This window comes from Psittacula echo (assembly GCF_963264785.1).
Source record: "Psittacula echo genome assembly, chromosome: 4".
Taxonomy (NCBI): Eukaryota; Metazoa; Chordata; class Aves; order Psittaciformes; family Psittacidae; genus Psittacula; species Psittacula echo.
This window is the reverse complement of record NC_137738.1, coordinates 32,358,955-32,383,729: the sequence shown is the minus strand read 5'-3', so window position 1 is coordinate 32,383,729 and position 24,775 is coordinate 32,358,955. Positions and strand designations below refer to the sequence as shown.

General features: G+C 39.0%; 1 protein-coding gene across 1 annotated transcript in view; it reads right to left on the bottom strand.

The window, feature by feature from the left end:
- THBS2 (thrombospondin 2) overlaps positions 1-20,924 on the bottom strand; it is a gene marked incomplete at its 5' end in the record, with an annotated part of 29,835 nt that extends 8,911 nt beyond the window's left edge. Inside the window, 15 exons of the mRNA XM_080615312.1 lie at positions 292-410; positions 1,383-1,542; positions 3,353-3,460; positions 5,749-5,967; positions 6,976-7,128; positions 7,229-7,356; positions 7,791-7,964; positions 9,268-9,444; positions 10,434-10,604; positions 11,562-11,658; positions 11,900-12,040; positions 12,966-13,159; positions 17,774-17,858; positions 19,396-19,952; positions 20,855-20,924. Coding sequence (XP_080471438.1) covers positions 292-410; positions 1,383-1,542; positions 3,353-3,460; positions 5,749-5,967; positions 6,976-7,128; positions 7,229-7,356; positions 7,791-7,964; positions 9,268-9,444; positions 10,434-10,604; positions 11,562-11,658; positions 11,900-12,040; positions 12,966-13,159; positions 17,774-17,858; positions 19,396-19,952; positions 20,855-20,924 — 2,553 coding nt within the window. The remainder of the gene's footprint in view (positions 1-291; positions 411-1,382; positions 1,543-3,352; positions 3,461-5,748; positions 5,968-6,975; positions 7,129-7,228; positions 7,357-7,790; positions 7,965-9,267; positions 9,445-10,433; positions 10,605-11,561; positions 11,659-11,899; positions 12,041-12,965; positions 13,160-17,773; positions 17,859-19,395; positions 19,953-20,854) is intronic.
- Between the last annotated feature and the right edge of the window lie 3,851 nt (positions 20,925-24,775).

Genomic DNA, 24,775 nt, shown 5'->3' with positions numbered 1-24,775 from the left:
AATGCAGCCCTGAGGCTGTAATCACTTGCCATGGGGCAATAAAGCAGTTCACCAAAGGCTTAAAGGTTAATTAAAAGACATCATCACTCTACTTCCATTTCATCTACTACTGCTACTGCTGAACCCAGGACAATCTGCTACAAAGAGGTCTGACAACCTGAGGTGTGAATATTAGCAATATAGGTCCTCTTCTTCAGTTCTACAGTAAACAGGGACTGATAACAATTCCCATGGTCTTTTCTCTACCCTTGTTCTGATATTACCATTAAGGAAATGGTCTCTAACACTCACCTGGTCTGGATTATGCATCAAGGGACAATTATCACACTGATCACCAACTCCATCACCATCTGTATCACTCTGGTCTGTGTTATAGACGTAAGGACAATTATCTCGTTCATTAAAAATGTCTATGAAGAAAAAAAAAAAGGAAAAAAGATTGAAAAAATTAGAATGATGTAGCATCTAGCACAGCCAGCCACACACACAACTGTAGGAGTCACTAGTAAAGAAGTAAGGCTCTTAAGGGGTTCACAAGTTTTCTGACTACTGCAACATGTTGGCATATCTTTCTGGAAAGGACAAAAGAACCCTTTCCTATATTATATGGCCCCTGGATGTTTGCGTAATTTTTCAGCCAATAGCATATGATTACACTTTTCTTCAAATTCAGATGTATCTTAAGTACTACTAAGAACTTCATGATCACAGGGATGAGAGGACTTCAAAATGTTCAGAAGTTCAAGTCAAATAAGCATCCAGAAGTTTAAACTGTTACTGAAGGAAATCCAAAACTGGATTTCTTCAGCTTCTAGTACTTCCTTATTCTCACAAATTTTGAGAGACATTTAAGTGCTTTTCCCCTCCTTAAATCTGATCAAATCTGAGTCATACAGGTATGCATTGGTAGATGAAATAAGCACCTTTAATATTATTTTAACATACACAAAAATGTGTATTTGGATTACTGTGGGCTTTGCTTTACACTCATAGCAAAGCAGATTAATTTCCTACAGGCATTGTCTTAAATGCCTGGATTTTCTGATGTTATTTTACCTCCCCAAAAAGGAAAAAAGAAGTCAACAGAAATGTTATATTAGACAGTGATTATTTTGGAACACAGACAAATTAAATATTTTTTTCTTAGGTTTACACTGATAAAAGACTTGCTGTGAATTATTCTTCAATAATATCCATTGTAGTTATCTAGGGACTTTCTGGACAACTATGCTACACAGAACAGATGAAATTCAGGTCTTCTGCCTTTTTGAGCTGCTATACTCAATTTTATTCCATGTATAAAAGCAGGCAGCCCATCTTACTGGACATAAAGCAAAGTGTACTCATGGAACAGCACATAATTCACAAAATTGAAAGCATACCATCTCCATCAATATCCACAGCACATGAGTCACCCTCCCCATTATTATCTGTGTCAATCTGAGCAGGGTTGTGCACATAGGGGCAATTATCACAGCGGTCACCAACTTCATCCTTGTCATAATCAAACTGACGAGGGTTGAACAGAAGAGGGCAATTGTCCTAAGTAAGAAGAAATAGAAGACTTCAGAATATAAATCACAACTCACAAGAGCATACTATGAAGTGGTAACTCTTCTTTTTAAGCTTGGACAGAGGCAAAAAAAAAACCCAACCAAAACTCAAACTATTAATCTACATTTTTTTTCAATGGACAAGCTGTACTTTCACTGAAAATCTTGGTGGTAATAGGGTGCCATCTGGACAGCCAGACTCACTGGCTGGTTTTGTACATGACACGTGAATGTGTTCATATATCACTAGGATAGCAACAGGCATTTTAAATTGGATCTGTATTCATATTTCAATAAAAGTGTATTACTTGTACGTGCATTATTTTATTAAAAAAACCAAAACCAGAACATGTTGCAAAATCAGGCCAATTTCAGCTGCATTTTATATTTTCTGAGAAAAAAATAATTATTACTCTGCGGGGTTTTTCTGGAACAAACTAGCAATAATATTCTCACTTTTTAAACCACATATTTTGATTTTTCAATTTAAAGAAGGATCAGTTTTTTTGTGGGTTCTGTTATACTGCATATGATAAGAAGATGTAAAAAGTTTCAAAAAAGCAAAGTTAATTTAAATACTGTCATTGACTCAGAATATTTTTTCCCCGAGATCATGCCTTTTAGGGGAATTTTGAAAATTTTGGTTTAGGTTATTCCCTAATTTGGAAGTTTGCCAGAACAAGAACTCTTATGTTTCACACATCCTCAAATTACACATGGGCTTTTGCACAGGCACAAGGAAGTACTTGGTGTAGAAAGCAAAGAACAACAAAACCAAACCTAATTAGTGGGAGTGAGGGCTACATTAGCATCATGGAATCTGAAGGGAGGTCATACAGGAAAAAAAATTAAACTCTTTTTTTTTCTGCTAAAGTAAAAATTATTTACTAGGAAATAGTTTTTTAGCACATTTTAAATTCCTCAGAAATAAATTATATACTCAAGGACAAGATGTAGTGGCAACTAAAAAATATATTGTTCATAAAACAATTGTTCTGGCTACAATTTTTTAAATCTATGTACTAAATCATATTCTTTTATCAAATGATTGTTTTGTTTTTGAAATCTTCAAATAGAAACATTACATGAACACAAGCCTAACCCAACTTTGACCACCTGAAGCTCTAGCATATCTAGGCTCCCTCTGAAGGAAACAAAGAGGAGCAGTGAACTCCTAAAACCAATTCACTCATTCTCAACATGTTCAGAATACGCAGGGTGAATCCCACTCTGGAGGATCCTCTGTCCTTTTGCTGGATATGCAGGGAGAACAGGCTTAGACTGACTGTCTATCTTTTGGACTCTACAAAAAAAATTAATTTCAGTCTTGCTGGTAGAGGCAGAAGAGTAAAGTATCAACCAGGCTAGGCACTTTCCCCCTGTCATTTTCCATTCATGCTGGCTGAGTTGATAGTTGTTATTATTACCCATCATCCCTTGTTTCCAACATACCTCAGATGTAGTATTTACCAGCTTTTCAAATACAATGGACCTATCATTCTCCCATTGCAAAATAAAAAATCCAAAGCTACGTTCCATTGATGTGTTTTTATGCACACAACTGAACCCAGAACTGATATGGAGAACATAATTCACATCCAGGTTCCCCAGGCTGCTTTGCTCTTCACAGTGATACTCTCCTTTGACCGAACACAGCTTTACCGTGTATATCATCCAGGGAAGGCAGTGCAGAATAATTCAGCTGAAGTTCTGAACAATAAAGCTCTCATCTATTGAAATGGTTTTTGCTAAAGCCAGATGTTTAGGTCAAGTGTACTGAAGACACAAACATATCTTACTTTGTCATCTTCAACACCATCATTGTCATCATCCTCATCACAGGCGTCTCCTTTGCCATCTTTATCAAAGTCTTCTTGGCCAGAGTTAGGCAGAAGGGGGCAGTTATCCTGACCAAAAGAAATAATCAATGCATTATGTTTATATTTTGTCGGAATGACTTGCCTGGGCAGAAAAGTAGATGTGGTACACCAGAGACTATAAAACAAGATCAATCGCAAATACTTTTTAAAGTGCCTGTTTGTTTGCTGCCAAAGATAGTAGTTCATTTGCTGCTTTCATATTGTAAAGTAAGTGAAATGCATCTGCAAATCATTCTATTTCCCAGCTCTCCTTCTGTCAAAGCAATATTTCCAGTAAATTTAAGATGAAACCATCTAGCAGAGAACAAGCACACCACATGCACACACATGAAATCTTACATCAACTTTTTATAGACAACTCATGAAGTATGTTTGAAGATTACAAATAAAATGACCAGGTTTGGCTGCCAGAAAAATAAAGACACAAGCCAGGAGATGATCTTCAGAAATAGTTGCTCATATGGAAAGTTACTGGAACAAAGTAGTACACAGCAATGAAGGAGCATACTGTTTAGAAAGGGTTTTGGAAAAAGTGCCTTTATACTGTTCAGCAGAAGAGTACCTTGGCAACCTCATGCTCCCACAGCATTGAAAACAAAAGGCAAATGTACCTCCATTTTGTATCACAGCTTTGTAAAGAACAATAATTTTAAATGAGCAAGTCTTACGTTACACTGAAAAAAATAAGAAGTGAAATAGTTTGTCAAATTTCTAAGATGTATTCCTTTTAAAAATACAAGAATCAGCTAAAAATGAATTGCAATTCTACCACTAGCTAAGAATGCATCTGTTATTCTCACTCCTCACATTCTGTATCTACTGTATCAAAACTGAATCTGCCAATTGCATGCAGAAATACCTTTTTTGTAACACGTACCCTAAGAAAATGAATACTATAGTAAGATTCCTAGCCATGTTTTCAATCTCAATGCTTCTAATAATGTAAGTAATTCAAGTAGAAGAGAACTAGAAAATTTGTGATAAGTATCAAAACCTCAAAGCAACTCCAATTTTTTTAATATCAAATACCTGTGAACAGCCTGACTGTCCAACTCAACATTGGTTACCAGTGATACAAAAAACCCCTTATTTTGAAATAATGAAAGAAATTAGTGGAAGCTTGCCCAATCACTTTGTATGTTTGTATCTGTGTTTTTCTTTCTGCATTCTTTATAGCCTTGAGTCTAGTTTCATGTAAATCAAGTAGTAAGGTACAGACATCATGGGTAGCAAGTTTCTATAAACTTTAGAAAAGGAGGTAACAGGACAGAGAGATCCTACCAGTGCACTCTAGAAGTTTGTTATTAGATACTAGAAAGAACTTAGACATCGCACCTTCCACCTGGGAACTCAACCTTGAGGCACAAACCTACTGGAAAATAGGCTTCTTTAGTTCACCTATCGACAAAGTTGTGTGTTGGTATGACAAATATTAACGAAAAAATTATACTTTCATGTGAATGAAAATAAAATTCACACTAAAAGATATTGCTAAGGTTTTGTTTTTATTTACATCTACATGCTTTATTCATATAGTTTTGATTAGACAATAAGTTAATTTGAAAACTTTTGAAAATATGGTTGAAACCATTAATAGCTCAAGAAAGCAGCATTGTTTTTTCCTTTTTAATTGAGTTACTCAACCTCAATATTTCATAATGAATATAAGTACCTGAAAATACCTGCCATTTTTAAGTTTTTTTGGAAGGGTTGGAAGGGGAGCCTTAAATTAAATACTTGTGTCTATTAGAATGACACATATATTATAGAAACCATGAATCAACCTTTGGAAACAGTTTTTTCTAATGGGTTCGGCATGTTGATTTTTTGTGAAAAGTAATCATTTGCTTTACATCTTGAGTCAATATGTTGCAGATTCTGATGACAGGAACTGAAAAAGAATACATGTACTGCAATTGCTGAATTGGCTGGATCCACAATGAACAGACATCAACTACAGTGAAGAAGATCAACATTTGAGGCTCAAATTTCCACCAGAAACTCTTCTGCTGATAAAGCCTAGACTCAGCTTCAAAAGGATTACATCTGAGTGACCTGATCTCTCAAATAGCCTGATTTCAAACTTTCCTATTCTCTTGATTTATATTTGGTTTTTTTTGAAACCACTGGAGTGGTCTAGAACTCAAGTAATTTTTGCATTTCTTTCCTCATTTTTTAAGTATTCAAGCAGGTTCACCTGCCAGCTTAATGAAAGCAACCGCCAGCTTGATGCTGAGAAGTGTTACTCAACTATTTAGGAAAAGGAGAGAAAATTTGTTTATTGCATGGCATTTTCATCAACTTTTTTTACTTACTTTCACACAATGGTACGTTGCATTAGCAGCACAGACCAAGTTATTATTAGGCCAGCCATCCAAATCTGAATCCTCACCACAGATGCGCCCATCACCAGCATATCCTGTCCTGCATTCACATTTGTACATAGGATCACTGAAATGGCCCAGATAAATGCACTCTGCAGACTTATGGCAGCTGTGTGTCTTGTCCTTGCATGGATTCTCAGGTTCACAGACCTGTAAGAGACCATATTCCCTGAAACCTGATGATACTCACAGTCAGCTGTGTGCACCTCAACTTTGTCAAAAATCAGGGCAGTTATTTAGATGCCTAAAGACAGGAACTTTGTTTTAACTGTGGTTAGTAAGTTATACTGCTCTGTCAGCTCCCAACTCCAGACAATGTGTAAAATGAAAATAATTAAAACAAACCACAGGAAAAATTGGACATCATTAAAAAAGCAATTAAAGTGTGTGATTAACATTTTCAGAACTCTGCTTTCATCCAGATGTCATTAATCTCTAGAAATTAACTGCAACAGAAAGTAAAATGTGTTCACCTCTTTCCCTTCAGTCTTTTGCCTGTCAGGATGCAAGGACTATCTTATTTTCTTAAATCAGAGACCTTAACGAATTCTTGTGTATAATGACTGTATTTTCATTAACAGTGTCTGAGAATCTCACACAGATGTTCTACATTTAGACGTCACACACTGAACTAACCACAGATTGATTCAACAGCAACAAAGAGAAGGCATCCCATGACATCTGTTTTAACCTTTTTTGTCTTGTCTATCAAACCATAGTCTTCAATATTACTTCCACTTCTGTTTTTCACCATTAAGAGGTGTTGTTTTACGGAGTAAGAACTTCAGACATATGTCTAATGACATCCACATTCTCAGCATTATATCTATGGAGAGAATGATACTGATTCTTCAGTTTCCAATCCCCAGAGTAGGTATATACACTTGAGAGAAAGGAGAGCATAGCAGAGGAATGCTTCTTCCTGACATTTAGCACTCATTTGGAAAACTGCGCAGACACCAATGAAAATAAAACCCTTAAAGAAATCAACTCGAAATTCAGTGTTTTGTTACTCAAATCCAAAATAACCTGAAATAGATAAATGCTGTTTCAGAGTATCTTTGATACCTAAGTTTATCCCATGCTTCCGAGCATAGATATTTTCAGGTGGGAATTACTCAGTTTCAAAACCCTCAAATTCTCTTCAACATCACTTACTTGCTTCTCTGTCTTGGCAACTTCCAGCCCTACCCCATAGGGCTGACTTCCTTTATAGCGTGGAGGACATGGCAAGCAGTGGAAACCTGGATTTGTGTTCACACAGCGATGGACCTGATTCACCTTAAAGCAAATGTCTGACACAGCTATACACTGCAGGAAAAGAAAGAAGAAATCAATGAGATGGCTATGCAATTCCCAAATAATGAAAATTTCAGTGATTTCCTGATGTCAATGGAAACAAAGCCAGTACCTCATCAAGATCCTCACAGGCAGTACCATTGCCAAGGTAACCTGCTGGGCATGGCCCACATGACCAAGACCCATCTGGATAACTGTTGCATTCTGCTCCAGGAAAGCAAGGATTTGACAAACACCCATCTGGCAAAGACACATAAAAGTGTATATTAAGTTAGGAGCATAAAAGGCATATAAAATTTCATTTAAGAAACAGGTATTCTCTGTTCATTAGCTTAACTTATGCCTGAGGCAACAGATTCTTATAAGGACCGTTAGAATTATGGTTATTAAATTCATTTAATATAGTATTGATTTAATACTATAATATTAGATTGCTACATCCAATTGAATACTTTACAACATACTGAAGTCCTGCTTAAGAAATGCACCCTTGTTCAGAAATCACTATAAGGAACATATATAAAAATCTCACTGATCTAAAAAGCACTCTAAATAGTCAAATATGCTTTCCTGAAACAAAGGTATAATTAGTAGTTTTCTATAGTTTTGATTCATAATTATCCATTAAAGAAATGGCAACAATTAGACTGTATAAAGAATGACTAAACACCAACCAATTGGGCAATCCTTCTTATTGCACATATCATGTTGCTTGGTATCTCCCACACATGGCTTTCCTCCATACAGTGGCTCTGGGCTGTTACAGAGGCGAGACCTCTCACGGATTCCTCCTCCACAGGTAACAGTGCAGGCAGACCATGGAGACCAAGGACCCCACCGGCCATTCACTAGGACATGCAGAAAAGAGAACAGCATCACAGGCAATATAGCAGGGACAACATTTGGTGCCATGATAACCCTTTCTTCAGATCGTTGACTGGAGACATCACTATGCACATAGAAATAAAGATGCTGGCACAGCCTTACACTGAGATAGCAATGTTTCAGAAACAAACAAACAAAAAAATACCCAACTGCTTTATAGGCATTTTTTGGCCAACAATTCAAAACAACATGCTGTGCCCAATGGCATGGTGTATTTCCATTTAAGCCGATGAGAACAGTGTCTTCAAAGCTGCCTAATAAGCTTCAATTTTTGTACAGAAAGCACAGTGTGAGCACAGGATATAAACTTCTGCTGAGCCAGACCTGAGCTTTGTGGCTTTTTTAATAGGAACAGTATTCTCAGTAAGGTTGCAGCTATCATTTTTTTTTGTAATCCATTCAGTGTATCTTCAGCAGTATTCCTTGACTCAGTATAAATAACTTGTTTCAATGATTGCTGTGCATGTTTTGAATTGGTACAACTCTACTGATCATTCCTTCATCAATCCTGAATTTTCTTGAAATACAAACATCTTTAAACCAAACTCTGTGTGTGTTCTTGGTACTGCAAAAAAACATAAGGGCCATGGTTTGTGTCCTTAAATAACCTATTCACTAACTTTGCATGCACAGCTAGATCAAAAAAAAAAAAAAAAAAAAATATAACTATTTAAGTACTATTGGGTTGGAAGCTTGACATCAGTTTCAAGCTCATATTCTGTAAGTAGAATGAAAAGACTGAACAGAGGAGGGAGCAAATAAATATATACAAAGGGAAAAGAGTTATGGGAAAAATATATGAAAGAAAAATGAAAGTGAATAGAGTGAATGGTCTCTAAAAGATTAAAGAGTGGAGATGAGGAAAATTATAACAATTGAGTTGAATATGTGTAAAATATGTATACATACTTTCAAAGAAACCTGGCCACTAGGGGACTGGATGTCTATTCCTAACATGTACAATATAAGCTTCCTTTTAGATAGTGTTTGTACTTTTGATATGCAGAGATAAATCTCAAAGTTATAAAGTGAAAATTTCTCAAACTCTTAATGTTTAAAGCCAAATCACAACTTGGGAGGTTTACAAAACCTCTGACTTCATTGCTGTCTTCATTTTAAGAGCACCCTTGTGTGTTATTTCAAACCAAGTTATAAATTATATTTTCCATCATAGAAAATCACTGTAACTTAGATCTAAATAAAGAGGAAAAAAAAAAATCGCTGGACTATTATTGCATCACCTTGTATTCAAGGCCACAGACATACCTGGACATGGAACCTTCTCGCACTTCTCTGTTTCACGCCCATTTCCCACACAGTTTTTCCCACCCATCTGGGGAATAGGGGAATTGCAGAGGCGGATGCGGGTGATATTTCCTACTCCACAGGTAACTGAACAGGAAGACCAGGGAGACCAGTGACTCCAGCCACCATCCTGACGTACTGTGAGAAAAGACTGAAACTCAAGAAACAGCCCACCTGCAGCAGTAATGCGAGCTCACTTGTGAAGTTAACCTTCTTATTAAGCCTCTCACTACATCTGATGAATGTCCCATGTCTTTCCTACCACTATCACTTACAAAGCACATAAGCTCAGGCATTCAAGTACAGCTTTCTTAAGAATCTCAGTGACCAACATATGGTTAACGTGAATGTTATATATTTAAACATTTTAATATTTAATATTAAAAATAAACTTGTTCCAATGAAATAACTTGTTTAAAATGCACTTCTGGAGATCTAGCAGCTTCAGCAATAGCCTTATGTACTAAAGTAGCCTATATATAGCAGCTACCTGCAACAGTATTAACTACCTGGAGTATGATTCTTTTAAGTGCCTTAAATGTAAACGCAGTTTAACATTTTGCAAATGTCTATCATTACCATACTCCTAAACACTACTAAGCTAATGGAATGGGCCAATAATTGTGAATGAACGGCAGATTAAAACATGGCCCCATGTGTCATGACTACAAACTCAGCGTTGTCTTGAAATTCACTTCAAACAAGACTCCTGTTCAGAGAATCATATAATGGTTGGGTTAGAAGGCACTTTAAAGATCATCCAGTTCAAATCCCCCTTTCACAAGAAAGGACACCTTCCACTAGATCAGGTTGCTCAAGGCTGCTTCATAATGTTAAAAAAAAAAAAAAAAAAAAAAAAAAAAGACCCACTATTTTATGCTTAACAGATCTAAGCCCAGATGCATATACCTATTGCACTGTCAGGAAAAGAAGAAATGTTTGACAGGGGTGAGATAAAAAAGAATCTAACATTAGCTACTTTAAATATGCGTACATGAGAGCTCAAATACATATTGTCCTGACTAGTGAGCATTCATAGGAAATCCAGACTAAGAAGTTTGTTTTTACTTAGAGATGCCCAAATAAACTTAAAAAAAAAAATGGAAAGGAGAAATTTTATTACTTACTGCGATGGTCACATTTCTTAAAGCTGCACATCCTTGTCTGGATGTGTGGGCCTGTACAAGCACTCCTGGTCACATCACATGATCTTCCTCGCATCTGAGTCCCAGAGCCACACGTAACTGAGCACTTTGTCCAGTCTGACCATGGTGACCAGCCTTCCTCACTGTCATCAGCTGCAGAACAAAAGGTAACACCTGCTCAGCATCACTATTATCCTATTCAGAAGATTTTCATTTCTCTTTCTGTAGAACATGAACTTTGCCCTTTAGATCTCTCTTTTTCTAATTTTGCTTTCCCAAACTGCTGCTGAACTTAGGGAATTATAATTTAATGTAATGAGAGGTTAGCCCAGGTAAGAATACTGGATCATCATGAACTTGCTTGCAGTGTTTGTATGAGGCGCTGACCTTTGGAGGAAGAACATTTTATCTCTAGAATAGACTGAGCCAAAAATTTGACTTCCCAACTGCCTCTGACTTCATGATACAGGTTAGTATAATGAAATGTGGCCCCACCTCTTAACACAACATAACAGCACAACATAACAGCATACATGACCAAGAGCACATTGTAAGAGCATACCCTATGCTCTGAACAGGCAAAAAACCTGAGTATACTCCAATACATTTTTATTTAGAGCACCTAAGCAACCATCATCTTCTGTAACTGCTATCACTCTAAAGACTAGTTCACAGCCTGTAATGTCATCTTAAATGTGGAACAGATTGTCAAGATTTATAAGTAAAGCAATATGACAGAGAAGGAATATAAAACTGAGTAAAAGAATTACAGTAACAAAGAGGAAAAATAACTTGCAATCTTAGTAAAACAACTGTGCACAGTGCTATTGCAAACCAACAAAAATCAGAATATCCAGACTTGGGAAACACAACTGGGGAGGATCATGTAGGATCATGGACCTTTAGTTTCCATCTTAGCTAGGCAAGTTATCAGGTTACTTCTAAGCAATCAACATAATTACAGAAGAGAGATCAACTCCTCCAGAAGGTAGCTTCAAGCAGCCAAGCTACTTCATGTGATCTCACCTGCCTTTACCTCTCACTTTTTGACCTTTCCAACACACTAGTAATGATTTCAAATATTGCCAGAGAGTATGGCTAAATACTCACAATGAGAGCAAACTGGACAGCATTCACCTTCAACAAAAGATGGATCAGCACAGGAGACTGCTGGGCAGGTGATTTGATGGCATACAACTTTAGAATCCTGCAGGCAAAGAAAGTAATTTACTGACATGCTCACAACCAGAGGCAAATAAAGATAAGCATCTGGGGAAATTTCATGTGTGGAAATTCAAGTTATTCTGTCTATCATGGACATGGGGACTACTTTTTAAAAATAGCATATCTAGGTCAAGTTCTTCAGCAAATGTGACCTGACCTGGACAGTGAGGCTCAATTAAACCCACTATCCATTTCTGCAAGGAATAACGTTTCCAAAACCTTACCTGGCAGGTGCACTTGGTGCAGCTATCTACAATCCAGCTTTCATTGTCTGCAAAGACACGACCATCCTGCCAGCAAACAGACTGGTTCTTCAGTGTTTTGTTAGGCCCGATCAATTCCCACATAATTTGGTTCTCTTCAGACTAGAGGACGAAGTAAATGAAAATAAGTTGTGAACTTTGCAAGCAAACCATTAAAAAAAAAAAAAAACAAACCACCAAAAAACCCCAAAACCTGAGACACTAGTGGATTTAATTCTTCCTTCTTAAAAAAAGAAAAAAAAGGATATTTTTACATATTCATGTGCATAAAGATGACCTCAGATAATGGAATGCGGCATAGCACTTCTTCAAATAACAGTACAAAAACAGCCACACAATACTAAGAAATCTGTTCTTCACAATTTTGCTTTCCTCTAGTACAGCTCATCTTTAGATGGTAAGATTTTAGTCCTGAGATATATGGCATAGTAATAAACTTTCTTCAGAAAGAAATAACTGATTCAGAATGAGAGCGGCAGACTACGGCAAAACGTCACCATCATACTTCATGTTTAGGTACCCTGGTTAGCCACTTGCTGATGTTTTCATAAATAGCATAAGCATGGTAACACCACTGCTTTAGCAGTACACAGGCAAGGTTGGGTTTGTTAAATTTTGATTTCCAAACCTGCAGCAACCACAGATCTCTCCTGCGTATGAATGCGTGCATGTGTGCTCTTTTAAATCCAGTCAGTAGAAACCAAGCCATTGTTTAAGTATTATACTCAAGAACTACCTAACTAGTCACTTTGAAAATGTAGGTCATCTCTACATTATGTAGATATACCAACAGGTATACGTGTATATATGTGTATATAACATATATACACATATTGTGTATATATCTTATATTGTATTATCTTATGTAATATATTAACATATAATGTAATTAGAATATATATGCATATGTGTATAACACGTATACATGTGTAATACAGAAATCTATTAACTGCCTCTGGTGTAAAGCAAAGAGGGTAAGAGCACTGCACAGCAGACTTCTTTAAGTTCTACACTTTACAGTACTTACCACTTTTTGGAGGTTATCAGCTAAGTTGTTCACCACAATGCGCAGGCCAGTGAGCTCTGTGAACATCGTGCCCAGCTCTTCACAGGAGCGGTCACAGAACTCTGCCTTCTCTGGTTTCTCGCCCACATATTCAGTTGTAACAGCAGGACTCAAGTGAAGGATTTCCGTGCTCTCATTGATGGTGTTCACTTCAGCTGGTAGCAAGAAAGAGAAGAGAAGAGCAGCATACACAAAGTTCTTCCACAGATTACAGATTCCTGCTGAAATCACACATTGACACCCATGGGTAGGGTTTAAACACATCTATTTTGGCACAGCTTCATGCCAGATTAAACCCATGAATAAAAGAGAGGGGTTAGATGTCAGCTGGTTCCAATTAGAAGCTTTTCCTTTTCAAAACTAAAAGCCAAGTTGTGTCTTATATGGCCCTCACTTTAAAACATAGCTGGCACTGCAACATACTAATTTATGAAGAAGGCATAACAAAAAGACACAGTATCAAAAAGCAACCCATTTTATCCACTCAGAGCCATGAAAGATTTCAGGTTTTTCATGACTTATCACATTATTATGCAGACAAAAAGGAAGGAAAAAGCTTCCTTGAAAACAGTCATTGTCCTTTTTCTTCCCATAAATTCCATAGTTACTTGGGTCAAATTTGAAAAATTATGACATTTTGACCAGTCTCCAGGCTACTCTGTATTGTTCTGCCCGGTATAAAACTCAGAGTAGCTGTTATAAGAATAGCTTAATTCTGAAGTGAAAGGAAGATCAAGCTAAGATCAGGCTCAGTAATTGATTTGTCACTCTAAATACTCCTCCATCAGGCAGTCTGTAATTAAAACAAAAATTTGCATACATTAGAGAGCAAGAACTGAAGAACTGGACATGTAGTATCAAAGACCTCCTTGTCTATCAAATTCTTGAAAAAGACTAACAGAAGGCATCCACAGTAATTAATAAAAAAGGAACATAGGTAATTAAATAAAACAGCCTGTGTTCTGTTAAGCATTTAAATCTCCACTACGTAAATATCGTATGGATTCCATGGAAGCTTTCTCTAAGGAGCCCAATGTCCCCTCATTTTATATCTGCCATACGCAAATCCATACTACCCTGTCTCTTGATAAAGACTTTACCAAATTTAGTAATGTTGTAAATAACATTACCAAATAACAGAAAGGAGAAGAAAAGATATTGCAATTTTAAAAGAAGATGTCAGAACAGGAACATGTGCAGCAAGACACATCATCAAAACACCCCAGTGTTTTCAAGTCACAGAAGGTGGCAATGCTTCAAAATTTTGAGGGCTTGATCTTATGCTTGACTACACGGTGTAAAGTGTTATATTTAAATGTGCAAGCAGTGAAAATAAGAGAAAAGTATTCTTCATTCATTTAGAAAGCTAAAAATGAAAAAACAAAGAACCAACTCATAAAATGACATTAAATAATTACTTTTCAACCATATTTAAAATGATTGGCTTGATGTGTTTTTAAATTAGCTATGAAGTATCTGCCACTAGCCAAGGTCTACAAAAAATTGCTTGCAGTATTCCAGAGTTGAAGTAATTGGTCAGCTTCACTTACAGGATGTGAGAAAACCGATACACCACATAGCACATCAGAACTCTGTGTCATAACTGTTTATTTTAGCTGCTTTTTGATTTCCTGGAAAGAATGCAATTTTCCTACCACACTGAAACACTAGGTTTCTCAGATTCCCCCACAGCACTTGTCAGGTCATTAATTTCATATTTTTCAAGCCAACATGGAGTGTGCCTTGACCAGAACATTCTGAGGACATTAATAAAGCTGCAATCTCAGCAGGAAACATAAACCAAAACTATGTTAGAAGAACTAAAACCACACTTCCTACTGGTACTTGGCAGTTACTGAAAGAAGATGCCTGGGGATCACTGGGATATCAGTTCTCTGCTGCTGGCTTCCTGCTAATTTCTTAAGGACCACATGATCATCTTTAAAATGAGAAACCAGAAGAGCAAATGTGCACCTTCTCACATATGCAAATGTCATTCTGTTGATCTAGCAGAAGAAGGGATTTTATTTTTGTGCCTATTTAGGTGTTTTTGTCATCTGTCCTACCCAGCACTGTGTATAAGTCGTGCCAAAAGTATTTAGGACATGCTTTTTACAAGGGCAAGTAGTAATAAGACAAGGGGGAATAGCTTTAAACTGAAAGAGGGGAGATTGAGATTAGATATTAGGCAAAAATTCTTTACTGTGAAGGTGGTGAGACACTGGCATAGGTTGCCCAGAAAAGCTGTGGCTGCCGCATTCCTAGAAGTTTTCAAGGCCAGGTTGGATGGGACTTTGAGCAACCTGGTCTAGTGGTAGGTGTCCCTGCTCATGGCAGGGGGCTGGAACTGGATGGTCTTTAAGGTCCCTTCCAACCCAAACCATTCTATGATTCTATGACTTGCAGCCACCACACTACAGAGATACTTTCCTACCCTTTACTCAACAGCAATACCAAGATACCATTTCACCATACCCCACATTCTCACACTAGGATTAAAGATATAATATAAAAACACAGTTCAGTCTCTGAAAAAGCAGCAGGCTTTTTGTCTCCTCAGAGCTAAAGGCACTTCTCTGTTAACATCCACCACATTGTTTTGGGACACTTACACATATATATGGCATCTTAGTGCCTGTACCGCAGCTCAACAACTGGCACATCAAAAAGGACAAATATGTACCTTGTGGCCATGGCTTTTCAGCTGTGGTAATTAAGTTGTATAGGCAACACCAGAAAATCAGCCATGCACATAACAAGCTTATCAAGTAATTTTGATGGCCTCAAGCCACAGTGTGCTATTAGCTTTCTTCTGTTGTTGCTCAAGTAATTTTCACCTTGTAGAATTCTCTTGGTGTTGCTAAGTAAAACTACTGTGAATTGAGCTGTGCGCTAAATAATTTCCAGGAAGGATGAAACAAAACCACAAGTCTTCATAATTTATCAGATCTGAAAATTTGGTAGTTGACAGATGTGATTAAAAAAAATACCTTAAGAAAATATTATCTGTTGTCTACAACCACTGAAGGGTATAAGAATTCCTCCTAAGGTATGTATCAGCATGCAGAACTCAATTATCCCTTTAGGCTTCCATCAGCTTCCTCTTCATAGTAGAATCACAGTAACATCCCATTTCTACTTGGGGAAATTTCAAAACATTTGGTCACACTATTCTACTTTGTGATAATCAACCAATAATAATAGAAAAGATTTATAGACACTGTCTTTAATTGGTTTTGCTGGTTCAATCCATCTACACCTAGTGATCCTACCCTGTTCTGCCTCTGACTACTGAAGGTGCCCTCAAAGTTCTACCTCAACTTCTGGGAGGTGTTTATCCTGGTAAATGAAGCATGATAGATGAACTGCATCCTTTCTGAAACCATCCTTCTGTTATTTAGATTACAACTAGACCCAAAATACATGTTCCCTCTCCCCACACCAGTTATGGTCTTCAAGCATTTTATTCCACTAACAAAGCTGAAAACTAGTAATCAGTAGTTCTGAGTAGTTTCTCAGTAGCTTCCAAGTACAAAAACCAGCTTGGATGGGAGAGATAACAGCCAACAAATGAAGGCATGTCTTCTTGCCTGTGGCATGTAAGGCCAACTTCCATTCTAGCCCACATGACTCATTTCTAACACATTGGCACACCTCTGGAATGTATAAAATAACTATCCAATATTTTTTATCAAGATTTAAAAACAGACTAGCAAGCTCAGTTAAACTTCTTGTGCATACACAAATATACATACCTCTATATAGATATACACACACATTTATATATCGCATAGAGACTTCATTATAAGGTCTCAGTACCTTGGCCCCCTTTGAAGAAGTCAAGACCTGTTACTGCTTAATTTCTAGGTTTTGCATAAACAAGGAAAAAGGTTGAGTACAGTCTGCTTAAATGATCTGAGTTTCAAATAAAACTCTGAAGTCCTGACTGCCTTGTGCACCCACCAAATTCCTCCAATGGACTCTGTAGTCTGATTCTTGACTGAGCTCTTGCTAGTTGCAGACTCTGGAAAGTAACATAGCCAGCACCTCCCATGAGTTTAAGTACAAAACCTCAGTGAATACTTGACAAGTTTTCGTAATTCTTTTATAATGAATCAAATGCACTCCCATACACCGAGGGCTCCCTTCCTAGTGAGATCAGCATGAACTTGACTAACAAGAACATATCAGGTTGTCACATACAAGCCTTCCATACTTCTTAGGGGTTTTTTTGTTTGTTTGTTTGTTTTGCCTTATTTTCCTTAGGTTGTTTTGATTGACAATGCTTTGAGTTTCAAACCCAAAGCCTCTCACAATCAACAAACTTATTGCGGAGGAATTCAGCATCTTTAAGACTTGTGAGACTTGTTCATGGGCCCATTGACACTCAGGAGCAAAATTCAGAAGCAACATTACCACTGTTGTGCTTAAAGAATCACAGACATCTCATGGAATAATGCAAATATTTTCATACATATGCACATTTTCCTTTTATTTCTATTAATTCGTTGCTTGACAGCTTTTCTCCCAATTTAAAAACAGCGGCTGAGTTATAAACCTAAGCAATAAGAACTAAAAATAGTAGGCTAGAGAGTAGAAATCTATCCCAACATAGCTAAAGAATATGTTCCTATTACCACTAAAAAAGCAGCTCATTCTCTCTTTAATTTCTAAGTTACATGTTGCATAGCTTTAGGATAATACATCACCATTGATATTTCTGATTTTCAGAGTTAACTGAACGGTATTAATGAGATAAAAAGCCTTACTTGACTGGCTTCTCTGGCATCCTTTTTTACGCAGAACATCCTCTATTGAAGTATCAAAGATTAACTGAATATTTTGCAAAAGACCCTGTAATAATAATAAAAAAATAATTAAAAAACAGTTAGGCCAATTTGGGAGTAAATAATGACAGATCTGTCTCAATCCCATGCCACTGACTGGATTCAGCCATAAGTAAATATGTAAAAAACATTAAACCTGACACAATAGAAAAAATATAGTTTTGTTATATAAGATTGCAATACTATAAGCAACAAAGCCAGGTATGCTCTGAAATTTGTCATAATAAAAGGTTTTGATCATCTGTGAGCTCAAATCTCCATGTTCATAAAACATTTTAGATTATAGTTCTATGAGTTATTCCTCATGAGATAAAGCCAACTTTAGAGTTCTTGTCCCATCGCACTTCAGGCCTTAGCCACACATTCCCATGCACCATATTTCACTGCCTTCTCAACTGTGCTGACGCTACCTTGAGATAACACTGTAAAACCAGACTAGTACATTTCACTCAAAAAAAAAAGAAAAGAAAAAAAAAAGAAAATCAAAGAAAAAACATTACTTTTAAACCAGACTGTTTCAATGACCCACTTAACAGTAGAGCTCCAGAACCAGTTCTATGAGCACAACTGATGGAGAAACTTAGTCATGGAGACAAGAATAGAGAGGCTGTGGGCAAGAACTTCTGGCTTCCCTGCCAAAACTGGTCACCCATGGAACCACAGGCCAGCATGTCACGCTCTAGCTGACAACTAGGTGGCACAACAGGATGAGAAAGAAAGGGGGGTTGGAAATTTCTGAAGCTGTGAGTTCAAGTTTGATTTCAGCTGTGAGTGAAAAGAAGCCATCCTTGGGCCACTATATGAGGCAGGCAGCATTTTTAATTTTATAGGAAAACCAGAAAGTTTGTAATTGCTTTAAAACAAAACAGAAAGAATAAATGTTTTCCACAAAAAGAGGAAAAAAATAAATCTCTCATGTATAGGACTGATCAAAATATTTCTAATTTTCTTCCCCCTAGCTGTTGTTGTTGTTGTTGTTGTTGTTTGGTTGTTTGTTTTTAATTGAAACTAAAGGTTATTCTGAATGGCAAACAAAGATATTCTGCTAGGGGATGGACCAATACCACATGGTTTAGCTCCATTAAAAAAAAAAAAAAAAAAGATTTCTTCCGTCTTTCAAATAAAATTTAAAGATATTGACAGGCTTCTATGACCTGGATAGACTTCAATGGAAAAATAGCTCTTCAGGAAATTCCCAAAGAATTTTACAAATCACCACAAAAATGCAACATGTTCAACAGTCTTACATTTGGAAAAAAAAAGTGGATGGTTGCATAGGAAAGCCCATAAACTGGTTTTGTGCAGTTTGGCTAGATCTAGGCTGTGTTTTACCAGTCCTTTGCTTTCAGGAAACCCAGATTCACACAACACAGATCCAGCAATGAGTAAAAACACACTCTGGAGAAATTCTGCTTGGGAACACCTGTGACCCCATCAAATCCAAGAGGTGCTGGGGAACAAAGCTGTGCCTATTGCATCTTCTCAAACTATTTGAATTTACTTTTATACCTCACCAGAGACCCAAGCTTCTCCAGGTTACCTACCCTGAAATGATTCTCCCGAATAGACCCTTTCGCCACATACATTCTGCTGTTCTCTGCTTTCAACTGCTCATAGAAAGGCTCCTCCAAGATGAAGCTGTCAATAAGGTCACAGCCAACATAGAGGTTGTAGTTCTCCCCCGTTATTTGCATGGTGAGGTTCTTCCACTGTGAGTCGGCAAGGTCCACATCTTCCAAGGAAATCACGTTCTGGAAGCCATCCACCCAATAGATAAGGTCCAGGGTGTTGGCACGGCCATTAGAAATGATCTCAAACTGCCTCTCACTGATGCCAGGACCCTCTAAAGCAAGGATAGTGCCTCTAGATTGCCTGTCCTGTCTCAGGGTGGCTGAAAGGATAAAGCCCTCATTCTGCCGTATAAGTTTGACAATCTTTTTTAATTTCTCTGGTTTACATGGAGGTATATGGTCAAACCGAATGAAACGATATGCTGGGATAGAGGGGTCTGGACCCCGGAACAATTTTGCTCCAATTGTCTTTCGGTTTATGTTACTGATTTGAAGTAAATCAAAGGTAGTCTCCTCTTCCTTCTCACCATCTGAAAAAGTTAACAGGGTGTGACAAAGTGTCTACAAAAAGTCCTAAAAGAAACAACTCTGCACATTATACTTAGTAACTGCAATTACATGACAGGTGTAAGGATCAGCAGAGTAAACCTAGTAGTTTCATACCTCCACAAACAGAACTGTTCCTACTAGCACACCAGTTAATGGTATTTTCCACTTGACATTTTCATTTACATGAGAACTCTTTCCTTCAATGTCCATAGGTATAAATGTTTGGTTATATAACTAAACATATGGCTATACATTTTATAGCACTTGAATACACACTTGCATATACATATATATGCTGTATATATATGCCTACTCAGGATACATCTACCAATGTATTCATTAAATTTTTTTAATACATATGAATGGATAAGGAAGTTGAGCAAATTTCTATATTTTGACTATCAGTTAATAAAAATCAAATTATGAGGAGCCATGTGGCCACATGACAACAGGAAGCAAGAGATTTGCTTTTAATGACTCAGGCCAAGAAGTCAGATGTAAATGAGGGTCTGGCACTGTGCCAGGTTATACTCATATTTGGCCTGTAGAGGTTTATATCTCTGCCTCTGTCTTTTTAAAATGTTCATCAGACTCATTGACTCTGTTTACATGTGACTTTCACCACACATTTCCACTGGAGAGGAAAGTATAACAGGAATTACGTCTTAGATTCATCTATTGGGTAGTTTATTATTGGAGAAACTTCATTTAGCAGTAGTAAGATGTATCTACCAAAACCACCACTAGGAACTACTATTCTAGACACTTCTAAAAAATACAGTATGATTACTTTGCCCACTGTAGCTCAGATAAGCAAATGTTTTACACTGACTTTTAGCTTTGTGAGTTACTAAATATCTAGTTAAGAAGTGTCAGAACTTACCCTGAGCATTTGAGGAAACCCACAGGGTTATCAAGATAGCAAGCCACAACAGCCCACTCCTGTGCAGCATAACTCCTATGAATAAACCAAAAAGTAGCAAGTATTAGGGAAATAATATTTATCAACTACAAATATTTTAATTTATCTCATGAAATGCCATAAACAGAACTCTCATTATAAGCAACTATACGTATAAAATCTGAATTTCTATCTTGTCTGATTTTTGTAATACTTATTCTGAGGTTACTCCTGATGCCAGAAGTAAAACATGATATTAAGTGAAGAGGAAATCTAGATGATAAAACTCCTTTTTATGTAAATGCCCTTAAGAAAAGGGAAAGACAAACAGAAAATACACAATTTTCTTCACAATATTTCAGTTGCTGGCACAAGGACCACATGACACCACTACACGAGATGGAGAATAAGCTGCATCTTTATTTTGGAGCACAGTGTCCAGCTGAAATTCCCTGTAGGAAAATGGGATCTCACTATATGTTGGTTTTGGTTACTAGCTTTCCTATTCAATACCTTTGTCAGTGCTATCATACAAACGCCTCTCTCCTTCCTGTATATATATATATATAATATATCATTCATCCATTCTTACAACCCTCTGCACCCAACCATAGCTGGATAAAGTGCCTTTGAACATGATGGCATTTTTGCCCTGAAGCACTATGCAGCTATAAGCCACGTAGCTGCATCTCCAGATGTGCTTACGCTCAAAATGAATGGAGCAGATGGCGTTCACTGCAACGTGCAGACGTTCATGCCTCTGGATATAGCCATATCGCTTCAACACTGCTAATTCCACATATTCTCGTAAGGACTCGGGGATGCCAACATTCACCGCCTATACTTTCTTTGCCCTGCGGGGAGCTCTTATTACCTGCCGCCCCGAGGAAGCGTCGGTGCAGCCAACTACCGGCCAATGCCACGAAGCCTCTTCCCCCTCTCAATCCCAGCGCATCCCCCATGGGAGCACATCCCTGCGGGCACGGCGCAGCAGGCAGACGCTGCACACAGCCTCAGGTCAGCCTTCCTAGGGCAGGTCCCTTCCTTTGCTACCCGCGAACCCGCGGGGGACGGCTGCTCACGGACAGCTCCGGTCCTGCAGGAGCAACTCCCACCGCCTTCCCCCCTAGAGGGGGTATTACGGTGCGGGGGATACGGCGCCGTCCAGCCTTGTGCCTCACCTGGCATGGGGAGCCGACGGCGCGCTGAGGCTCTACCGGTGGAGAGCTGACCACAGTACCCTGCCGCCGCCACAAGTTCCTCCACGGCCCCGCTCCCCGCGCAGCCGCCTTTATGGGCTACGGGCCGGGCCCCCGCTGTCAATCAGCGGCGCCGGGGCGCGCCCCTAGCTCGCCCCTTCGCGGCCGTGACATAGCCCCCGCACCGCCCCCTCCCCACCGGGTGGCCCGCGCTCGCCTACCTGCGAGGCCATTCCTGGCCCGGGGCCGCCCCTGCTCCGCCCCGCGACCGCCCTTCGCGGGCGGTGCGGGAGGCGGTACGGGGACCAGGCTTTCCGTCGGGGCGCGGCGCGGGGGAGCGTCCGGGCGTGCCGTAGAGTTTCTGGTTTCGAGGCGGGGCGATCGCGGCAGCCCCGGCGCGGCAGAGCCCCCGGGAGGCGGCGCCAGGCCCCGGCAGAAGGGAGGTGAGCGCGGCCAGACCAGCCACCGCGGCCGTCCGAGTCTGGTGCCCGCTGGCGTGGAGTGCGTTCCCGGCTCCTCCGGACCGGCCGGGAGCTTCGCGAAGCCTCGTCGGCTGAGAGCTCTCTGCTTCTGCTGGCACTGCGGTAAAACTCGACCTTCCCGAGCGCTGAATCATTTGTCCCATTTTAAACTTCTTTATTTTTAAATTACACAGTAGCCGAAAGGCGAGACGTGTCCCGGTCTACCCCACACCCCTATCTGTAAAAGTTTGCTGGAGGTAAAGTTTTGTAAAGCTTACTGAAGATCCTAGCCAGCAGCTTCTCAAGCAAGCCCAGCAACTCAGTCCCTCTTTTCTCCGAGGGAAGCACCAGCTCCTTTGACCTCAAGGAGGACGCAGTGGGCTTCCTTAGGCATCTCCTTACGGAGGAAGCCTTGGGCTAATGAAAGAGGCACACAAATCTTACTCTTAGGCTGCTCCCACTCTAGTCTGGAGAACTGGAATGTATCTCCACAAACCAGGGATCCAGTCCCAGCCCTGGGACTTGCAGGTTACCATGCTGGGGAGCTGCTAGCATGGCTGCAGGCACCATGCTCTGTGGGGAGCAGGAGAATGGATCTCTGCGGTGGGTCCGCAGAACCTGCCCTGCATGTTGGCAGGAGTCAAACAAGGAGACCAGTATCCCTGTTGCTGAGACGTGAACTGGGGTTGCAGAATATAAATGGAAGGATCCTGCAGCTGATGCAAAGAGGCATGAATATGGCTGAGTTGCCTACAGAATCCAAGAAATGGAGCCCTGTCAAATGTATAGATGGATAAACACCACAAATGTTAACAAAAAAAAAAAAAAAAAAAAAAAAAAGGAATTCATCAACTTTGCTCATCACAATTTGAAATTCCATCAGAAAAGTGTTGATGTTTCAGAACTCGGAAGGCTCAAAGAACTGCAAAGGCTCAATCTGTCACAAGAGCAGAAAACGCCAGTGCAACGCCAGTGCAAGCATTGCTGCCTTTCCTTTTGCCATGAAGCTCCTTCCAACTTGGCTGGCCTCGGCCTTGCAGGTAGCAGGAGCCAAGAAGCCTTCCTCTTTCTCACAGGGTCCAGGAAACAGAGCCAAGCTAGGAGGGAGAGGGCTTTTTGTCCTCCTAAGACATTTGGTTTTCAGTTTTGCGAAACCTCAAGAATTTAAAAAAATAGCTAATGAAGATCACAAAACCTCAAATTCTACTGAGTTTACTCATCCCCGTTTTCCCCCCATATTAAGACTTAGTCTTTATACCTATATATTTAGCTGTATGGTGTGTTTTCTACAAGACTGAACAGCACTAGCACAACTCTAACCAGGAAGATGCTCTGGGTTTACAGCTAGAGAAGAGAGGGCAGCAAAGTGTTTGAGAGACCTAGAAGGTATCTTTGAAATGGTGCAGTTTGCTATTTGTACATTCATGTACAAAGAGTTTTTACAGTGGAAATTTTTAAGTTAGTAGAAGAACAGTACAAAGTAAAGAGACAAATTTCATCGTGATTGCTTTGAACCAGCTACCTCATAACAAAATTCTTCTTTCCATCTCTGTGGGTGTTACAGTTATGTAGGACTGATAGCATATTGTTTCAAGCTGAGTGATTTATATATAGGATGATGACCTTTAAGAAGACATATTTGGCTCTGTTCTTTCCACGACTGTGGAACTGCTCACTACTCATTTTTCCCTGGCCACCTTGGAAGAGGTAAACATCCTCTTATTTCCAAGATTCCTGAGAGAAAGGCTCACAGGAGTGAATGCACACTCTGCTTTCCCTAGCTAGCCAATGTACATACGCAAACGTTGGAATTATGTTCACATTCTATCTGCTATTTTAGTACAGTGTGAAAGTGAGCAGTGGTAATTAGAGATATAATAAAGTCATATTTACTAATATTTAGGAATGTTGGTGAGGTAACAGTAGTTCTCATTCTAATGGTCTTCTTCTTTAGTGTTTCACATTTCATTGAGTTTGCTTCAGACTGGCACATCAGACAAGAGCATAGGTCCTTAACTTCTCATTTCCTTATTCACCCCTCTTTACCTTTTTCACTCTACTGTGTGGATTTTGGCTTCTTTTTTCTTCTGCATAAGCCCATTCTGGATCACGTGCAAGATTACATCCATTACTGAAAATCGCTGGGGAATGGCAAGATTCTGATATGGCACTATCTCAGAAAGATCTGTGATTTGATGGATCTCCATCAAATAACCCTTGTTTTTGTCTAGGAGGTCATCCCT